Below are 9,202 nucleotides of genomic sequence, written 5' to 3' on the forward strand. Positions count from 1 at the left end.
CTCTTATCTCTGTAACCTCCTCCAGTCCCACAACCCTCTGAAATATCTGTATTCCTCCTAATCTGGTTCCTGCCCATCACTAATTTCCTTTGCCCCAGCATTGGCGGCTGTGCCTTCAGCTGACAAAGCCCTAAACAGAGGAATTCCCTCCCTAATTCATTCCATATCTCGACTTCTCTTTTCTCCTTTAAGACATTGCCTGTGTGACCAAGTCACCTGTCTGAATATCATCTTACGTTGTTCAGTGTCACTTTGTGATTGATTACATTCCTGTAAAGTGCTTTGGGATTGATTACTACATTTAAGGTGCTACATAGATGTCAGATGTTGTTATTAAATTTAAAGCCAACATTTTTGTCTTTGGCATTCCAGCATCTGTCTGCTGGAAATGCCTGTCAGAGGGTCAGGCATAAAGAAACTGCAGTACCCCAGCTATTAAAGTGGGTGAAGCTCTACCAATGATACTGAATACTAGGCCTGAATGGATGCTCCACTCACCATGATATATGATACTCCTGCTGTTTTTTCTGAAGAAGGTCCCAGTTGCTCGAGGTGCTACCACGTCGGCTTTCCGACTTATCAGTTCTTTCACCAGACTCACATTCCCATTTGCCACAGCGATGTGAAGGACTGTTTCCCCTATTTAGCAAAATGATATCTAATCATTTCTGAATTGATCAATATCTATTCACAAAAAACATCAGTAGTTTCAGCCAAAATCACACTCACACCCAACACTCTCATACATTATACATTACCCATCCCCCCATTCCTCACTCACTACCCACCCCCATTCCTCATTCACTACCCACCCCCCATTTCTCACTCATCACCCATCCCATCATTCCTCACTCACTATCCATCCCCCATTCCTCACTCACTACCCAACCCCCATTACTCACTCACTACCCATCCCCCATTCCTCACTACCCATCCCCCATTCCTCACTCATTACCCAACCCCCATTTCTCACTCATCACTCATCCCATCATTCCTCACTCACTATCCATCCCCCATTCCTCACTCACTACCCAACCCCCATTACTCGCTCACTACCCATCCCCCATTCCTCACTACCCATCCCCCATTCCTCACTCATTACCCAACCCCCATTTCTCACTCATCACTCATCCCATCATTCCTCCCTCACTATCCATCCCCCATTCCTCACTCACTACCCAACCCCCATTACTCGCTCACTACCCATCCCCCATTCCTCCCTACCCATCCCCCATTCCTCACTCACTACCCACCCCCTATTTCTCACTCATCCCCCATTCCTCATCACTACCCACCTCCCATTTCTCACTCATCACCTATCCCCCCATTCCTCACTCACTACCCATTCCCCCATTCCTCACTCACTACCCAGCCCCCATTCCTCGCTCACTACCCATTCCCCCATTCCTCGCTCACTACCCATCCCCATTCCTCATCACTACCCATACCCCATTCCTCACTCACTACCCAACCCCCATTCCTCACTCACCACCCATCCCCCATTCCTCAATCGCTACTCATCCCCCCATTCCTCACTCACTACTCATCCCCAATTCCTCATCACTATACATCCCCCCATTCCTCACTCACTACACAGTCCCCATTTTCCACTCATCACCCACTCCCCCCCACACCTTATTCAATACCCATCCTCCATTTCTCACTCATTGCCCATTCTTTATTCCTCACACAGTACTGTGTATGAGCAGAGGTGCACAGTACTTGTATTTGGGTTTCCCGGGATCACTATGCTGAAACCCCCTAGGCAGATGGGAAGAAAATCCAGTAGAAATGCAGCTTGTACCTGCATACAGCTCCCCCGTGATTGAAATGTTCATGAGTTCAGGCGCCACATCAAGGAGTGCGATCGCTGCCTTATTGGCATTGTACATGGCTGCTACATGTAACGCTGTCTCCCCCATAGTGCCTGCAGAAAGAGAGCGAAGAGAGCCTGAGATGGAATTTAGTAAAGCTGGTGCTGAGAGGAAGGAAAGACAACTGAGAAGAGGCATTGAGCAACTTGGGGAGGAATCCAGAGATTCACTGTGCCATTTTGGGGAGGAGGAGGAGTAGTGGGGGGAGCAGGGTGAGGGGTGACATTTCAGAGACAGGTAACCATGACTTTCCAAGATGGCGGGGTGGGTAGGGGGCATGACCTGCTCAGTTCCAATGCTGTTACTCAAGAAGGGCGACTTTACCCTGACCTAACTGGTATGTTCTAGCTGGACCCTTCGTTGGCACATCACTTGTTAGGTAAGGAGATAGATATGCTTTTGCATTACTTTTATTTCTAAGAAAGGCACAAGTACATAGAAGGTCCTACAAGAGAGGGGGCGGTCCTGGACTTAATTTTAGGGAATGAAGCTGGGCAAGTGGTATAGGTATCAGTGGGGGAGCGTTTTGTAGATAGTGATCAGAACTCCGTTAGATTCAAGATTGTTATGGAAAAGGATCAGAAATGGGCCAGAAATCAGAGTTCTAAATTGGGGGAAGGTTGATTTTAATAAGATCAGATATGATTTGGCCAGAGTGGACTGGGAGCAGCTACTTTTAAGTAAATCTGCATCAGAGCAGTGGGATTCATTCAAGAAGGAAATAGGGAGAGTACAGGGCCAACATATTCCAGTAAAGACAAAGGGTTGGACCAACAAACCCAGGGAACCCTGGATGTCGAGGGATATACAGGATTAGATAAAGAGAAAAGGGGAGGCTTATGACAGATACCGAGGGCTCAAAACAGCAGAAGCCCTACAGGAGTATAGAATGTGTAGGGGGGAACTTAAAAAGGAAATTGGGAAAGCAAAAAGAGGGCATGAAAAATCATCGGCAGGTAAAGTAAAGGACAATCCAAAGTTATTTTACAAGTACATTAAGAGTAAGAAGATAACTAGGGAAAGAGTAGGGCCCATTAAGGACCATAGTGGTAATTTGTGTGTGGAACTGGAAGACGTAGGTAGGGTTCTAAATGAATACTTTGTTTCAGTGTTCACAAGTGAGACGGACGACGTGGGTATGGAAATCAGGCAGAAGGACTGTGATATAATTGAAGAAATTAGCATAGAAAGGGAGGTGCTTCTAAGTGGTCTGGCAGGCTTAGAAGTAGATAAATCTGCAGGCCTGGATGAAATGTATCCCAGGCTGTTGAGTGAGGCAAGGGAGGAGATAGCAGGGGCGCTGGCAATAATTTTCAATACCTCTCTGGCCACAGGAGAGGTGCCAGAGGACTGGAGGACAGTGAATCTGGTATTGTTATTCAAGAAGGGAGGAAGGGATAAACCAGGGAACTACAAGTCAGTCAGTCTAACCTCAGTGGTGGGGAAACTATTGGAAGCAATTCTGAGGGGCAGAATTAATCTACACTTGGAGAGACATGGATTAACCAAGGACAGTCAGCATGGTTTTGTTAAGAGGAGGTCATGTCTGACCAATTTGATTGAATTTTTCAAAGAGGTGACCAGGTGTGTGGGTGAGGGCAATGCATTTGACGTAGTCAACTTGGACTTCAGCAAGGCTTTTGATAAGGTCCCGCATGGGAGACTGATAACGAAGGTAAAAGCCCATGGGATCCAAGACAACTTGGCAAATTGGATCCAGAATTGGCTGAGTGGTAGGTGGTGGTCAAGGGGTGTTTTTGTGAATGGTTGCCTGTGTCCAGTGGGGTTCCACAGGGATTGGTGTTGAGTCCCTTGCTGTTTGTGGTACATATAAACAATTTTGACTTGAATGTAGGAGCATTGATCAGTAAGTTCGTGGATGACACGAAAATTGTTGGGGTGGTAAATAGTGAGGAGGATAGTCTTAGTTACAGGAGGATATAGATGGGCTGGTCAGATGGGCTGATCAGTGGCAAATGGAATTTAATCCAGATAAGTGTGAGGTGATGCACTTGGGCAGGACAAACAAGGCACGGGAATACACGATGAATGGTAGGACCCTGGGAAGTACCGAAGATCAGAGGGACCTTGGTGTGCATGTCCACCGGTCCCTTAAGGTAGCGGGACAGGTAGATAAGGTAGTTAAGAAGGATACTTGCCTTTATTAGCCGAGGCATAGAATATAAGAGCAGGGAGGTTATGCTGGAACTGTATAAAACGCTAGTTAGGCCACAGCTAGAGTATTGCTTGCAGTTCTGGAATCCGCATTTTAGGAAGGATGTGATTGCACAAGAGAGAGTGCAGAGGAGATTTACCAGGATGTTGCCTGGGCCGGAGAGTTTTAGTTATGAGGAGAGATTGGATAGACTGGAGTTATTTTCCCTGGAGCAGAGGAGATTGAGGGGGGACATGATTGAGGTGTATAAAATTATGAGGGGCATACATAGGGTAGACAAAGAACAAAGAACAAAGGAAAGTACAGCACAGGAACAGGCCCTTCAGCCCTCCAAGCCTGCGCCGATCATACTGCCTGTCAAACTAAAACATTTTGCCTCTATTCCCACCCTATTCATGTATTTGTCAAGCTGCCTCTTAAACACCACTATCGTACCTGCTTCCACCACGGAAGGAACTTTTGTCCTTGGTGAAGGGATCAATAACCAGGGGGCATAGATTTAAGGTAAGGGGCAGGAGGTTTAGAGGGGACGTGAGGAGGAATTTTTTCACCCAGAGGGTGGTGGGAATCTGGAACTCACTGCCTGAAAGGGTGATAGAGGCAGATACCCTCAAAACATTTAAGAAGCTTTTGAATGTGCACTTGCGATGCCATGGCATACAAGGCTATGGGCCTAGTGCTGGAAAACGGGATTAGAATAGTTGGGCACTTGTTTGATTGGCGCAGATTCGATGGGCCAAAGGACCTTTTTCTGTGCTGTAAACCCCTATGACTCTATGACTCTATAACAGTAATATAGATCGAATTTGTCACAACTGTATTCTCCCAAATCTTCAAAGACATTGATGACTTTGGAGAAGGATTAATTTTGGGGCTGTAGATATTGCACTGTGAGGATAGGTCCATAGAGATCAATAAATAAAGAAGCTGGTTGGATAATGTTGAGCTCAAAGGATTGTTAGGGTTTAAACACACAGATGGGTGTGAGAGGGGTGGGGGGATGTAGGTTGCTGCAATATAAAGTGGCAATATGTTGTTTTAGAGCTGAACTCAAACGCTATGGTTCAAAGCTATGGTTCAGGACAAGCAGTGAAAGGGAGTCACAGTATGATATTGAATAGACGTGAGGCCCCCTCATCCCTATCTGGGAATCTATTAAAACAACTGGGAACAGGGTGGGGTAGGGGGCTGGGTGGTGGGAACAGGCCATTAAGTAAATAATATAGAAGGAGGAGTAATGTTTTTGCTCTACTTACCTTCAAGACCAGGGAGCGTGAACAGACTTGGAGAAGGCATTCTCATGATCCCTCACCAAATCCTACACATGTAAGTGTTAGATGTAAGGTTGTTTGCATTGTTCTATATGGGGTTTTAAGATTAATGTATTGCAATGAATAAGATAATTATCAGACATATTACTGTCTCTAGCTTTTCAAATGTGAATAATTGGATAGGGATGATGCAATAAGGTGGGTAGATAGAGTTAAGGTACAGACCAGCCGTGATATAACTGAATGGCAGAACAGGTTCAATGAGTTGCATGGCCCCCTCCTGTTCCTATCTCTGTTCTTGCTGAGGTATATTTCTGCAAAACAAAAACAGAATTACCTGGAAAAACTCAGCAGGTCTGGCAGCATCAGTGGAGAAGAAATCAGTTAACGTTTCGAGTCCTCATAACCCTTCGGCAGAACTGCAATCAGCAGTAACACTGATTGACAGCAGATTACAGGTCATAGAGACATCTCTGAATAGTCTGACTCTGTCCTCATTTTACATAAACTTCCAGCGGGACTCTCTGCATCTGCTTTAACCCCAGTACCATGACAGAGCCCAGAAATTAAAATTGAAATAAAGAAGATTGTGAAAGTCTAATAAATTGCCTCTGATGAGAAAAAGCGACTTTGTGCACAAGCTGGGCACAGTGTTGGTGGGAAACGCCAGAAACATGCTCCACAGCACCATATATTGGAAAACTACTGCAACTACATTGTGACAGACAGGCAACTGTTGTACATAGAGTTTCCATTCTAAATCCTCACACGGGCAGTCTCAACATTAAATAAAAACAGGACTACAAACTGTGAGAATAGAAATTTGGGCATGATGTACATGTGGAGTAGATATATTTTTTAAAACCATTCTCACCTGTTTCCAAAAGATTAAATGATGGACATTGTGCGAGTTTAAAAATATCACAATCTTTATTTTCTTTGGCTGCAAAAAGTAGAGGTGATTCATTGATCCTGTTAATAAAGAATGAGTGGATACATTAACATATATTGACAACAACCAGCTCTAGCTTTCTGCGTTCAATCCTTTCACTGTTTCTGTATTGTCAGACTGCTTGACAGATACTGACCTATATCTACCCTCATGCTTTACCTGTCATGGGAATGTTTGATGGTCAACATGGAGGAAGCTTCACTCTGTATCTAACCCGTGCTGTACCTGTCCTGGGAATGTTTAATGGGGACAGTAAAGAGGGAGCTTTTCCCTGTGTCTAATCCATGCTGTACCTGTCCTGGGAGTGTTTGATGGGGACAATGTAGTGGAAGCTTTACTCTGTATTTAACCTGTGCTGTATCTGTTCTGGGAGTGTTTGATGGGGACAGTAAAAAAGAAGCTCTATTCTGTATTAAAATAAAAATCAGAAAAGACTATGGGTATGCAGTAGTTCAGGCAGCTTTTGTAATAAGAAATAACAGTTTAATTACCCAAGTGGGATGTTTATTAGAAATTGATTGTCTACCCAGTGTATTCTGCAGTCTTTGTTATTCCTGAGCTCAGAATGCTTAGTGCTGGCACCTAGTGACAATTATGGAATAGTGCCAATCCCATTTTGGGGAGGGGCCGCATGATCATTAAGTTTAAAGATATGATAGCATATGACCCAAATCTTTCAGTCAACACGCAGCCTTCCATTAAATTTATGCTGAAAAAAATGCTGGAAATGCACAGTAGGTCGATCAGGTTCTGCCACAGTAAATGTGGGCTTACACTTAGACACACACATACAATACACATGGACACACATTACGGTATTCCAGCTTTCAATTGCATGTATGTACACTCAGATTATTGTGCCAGGCTCATTGATTACATGGGCCAAACGGCCAGAGGATGCTACTGGATGGACCTTTCCAACTCCTTCCGCATAGGCAGTTGGCATTCACTGCACTCTAAGTTGGATGGGGGTCAGACTAAGTGAGAAAGGGGTACCTTGATTCAACCAATGCCAATGTGTGTGGTGGCACCAATGGCATCTGTGGTGATGACTGCTTACTGTGAGGCCCTTCCTGCCATGAGAGAATGAGGAGCTAGCCTGCAAGCCAACAGCAATGCCAGGGTGCCCATTATACTGTGCAATATTAGCATATGAAGGTCTAAAACATTCATACCAACAACAGCATATGGCATCTTTAACGTAGCTGCTTCACAGGATGTTTATCAGATAACAATTTGATACCAGACCGTAAAAAAGGTATGAGGGCAGAAGACCATAACTTTAACTCAAAAAGGTAGATTTTAAGGAGGGTCATGAAGGAGGAGAAAAGTGTAGAGAGGTGGGGAGGGTCAGGGAGAACTTAAGGCCTAGACAGCTGGAGGCGTAGAAGGGGTCAGCGCTTCAGTTAAACTAGCAGATGACAAATGTGACACTGTACCATTGAACTCCCATCTGGTAATATCACAGCTTAACTTCCAGGTCTCAAACTTTGCAAAGCTCCACTGTTGGGATCCCCAGGAAACTGGGAGCATGGTTGGTCTCTGTGCCAGATCATTCGGTTGGTGCTTCCTGTGTGCCTTTGCCTCAGACAATTCACCCTTACACGTATTATATATTCTTCCACAACTGTTTTCCCTCTATTTATTTCCCGTTTTACTCTGGCCCCTCAATGGATTTGGGACAGTTTCGATCAGGCTTCTACTGAACACTGACTCACTCACAAACTGATTTGTGAAGCGGCAGTGTCCAGGGTACAGGAAATGGTTTCATCCAACAAGGTGGGGCTGACACACTCAAGCACACTGTTTGTGATCACCGTCTCACACTCACACTCGCTCACCTCTTCCGCTGAAGCACATGCAACTCGTACACCTCTGGACCAAACCCTTCCTCGGACTGCAAATCCAGGACCAGCCCACGCAGCCAGTTCGGGAGGGTCAACCTCCAGCCTTCCCATAAGAGCCCCGGCATTTTGTCCCTGGACTCCAGACACAGAGAGACTCGCAGATCCAATACCACCAGAAAATCAAGAGGGACCTTTTCCAGCAATGGTCTCCAGCTGATTTATTAGAATGAAACGTTGGAGCTTAGCTTTAGGGAACAAAAACTTGCTTTGCCGCTTGTTGGCAGACAATCAGATAAAATCTTATAAGAAGTTAGCTTCAGCTCAGTGCATCCAGCCTGTTGCACATTCTCTCAGGCAGAGGCTGATAATGTAGTCACACTGCAGGAACTGGAACACCCTTGGGAGGAGCAACAAACATTTCCCACATTTGTGCCTTAACCCTTTGAGTCCTGCTGGCTGTGTTTCCAGGTCAATGTAATGCAGCATTGGAAGGGCCCCCGATCTAACAAATGCTTTACAAAATTCATGACTTTCTGATCCTTCACCTGAATAGCCAACCACTTTTAGATACTGAAAGTCGGACTGGTGAAAGGTCATGTTGGGACAGATGCGAGAAAGATTTTCTTCACACGAGGGAGTAGACTTGATATTGGGCAACATGTAAAATGGGTGTTATCAAACCAACCTGTTTTCCTAATATTCATTTCCAATGACTTCTAGAAATGCAAGTCACAAGAGACATGTAAAGGGCAGTGAATCAGATATCGCCCATTTTATACTGTCGTTCAAAGTCAAAATTACAGCTGCAAAGAAAGAACTTGCACTTCTGTAGCACCTTTCACATCCTCAGGCTGTTTCAAAGCACTTTACAGCCAATGAGTTATTTTTAAAGTGTAGTCACTGATGTAACGTAGGACATGCAGCAGCAATCTGAGCACAGCAAACTCCCACAAGCAGCAATCTGAAATGATTCAATCATCTGCCTTTAAGTGATGTTGGTTGAGGGATAAATATTGGCCAGGGCATTGGGGAGACGTCCCCTGCTCCGCTTCAAGATATTGCCTTGGAATCCTTCCCATTCA

The 9,202-nt window shown here is 45.0% G+C and overlaps 1 protein-coding gene across 2 annotated transcripts in view; it reads right to left on the reverse strand.

Annotated features, from left to right (window-relative positions):
- Positions 1-8,436, reverse strand: part of LOC144699664 (transient receptor potential cation channel subfamily V member 6-like) — a 45,842-nt gene extending 37,406 nt beyond the window's left edge. For both annotated transcript variants that reach the window (XM_078570789.1, XM_078570788.1), the window contains exons 1-4: positions 8,115-8,436; positions 6,196-6,293; positions 1,805-1,927; positions 499-639 (exon numbers count right to left, since the gene is read on the reverse strand). In XM_078570789.1, coding sequence (XP_078426915.1) covers positions 499-639; positions 1,805-1,927; positions 6,196-6,293; positions 8,115-8,245 — 493 coding nt within the window. In that variant the 5' untranslated portion in view covers positions 8,246-8,436. The remainder of the gene's footprint in view (positions 1-498; positions 640-1,804; positions 1,928-6,195; positions 6,294-8,114) is intronic.
- Between the last annotated feature and the right edge of the window lie 766 nt (positions 8,437-9,202).

The sequence above is a fragment of the Cetorhinus maximus genome, chromosome 24 (assembly GCF_964194155.1).
Source record: "Cetorhinus maximus chromosome 24, sCetMax3.hap1.1, whole genome shotgun sequence".
Lineage (NCBI taxonomy): Eukaryota > Metazoa > Chordata > Chondrichthyes > Lamniformes > Cetorhinidae > Cetorhinus > Cetorhinus maximus.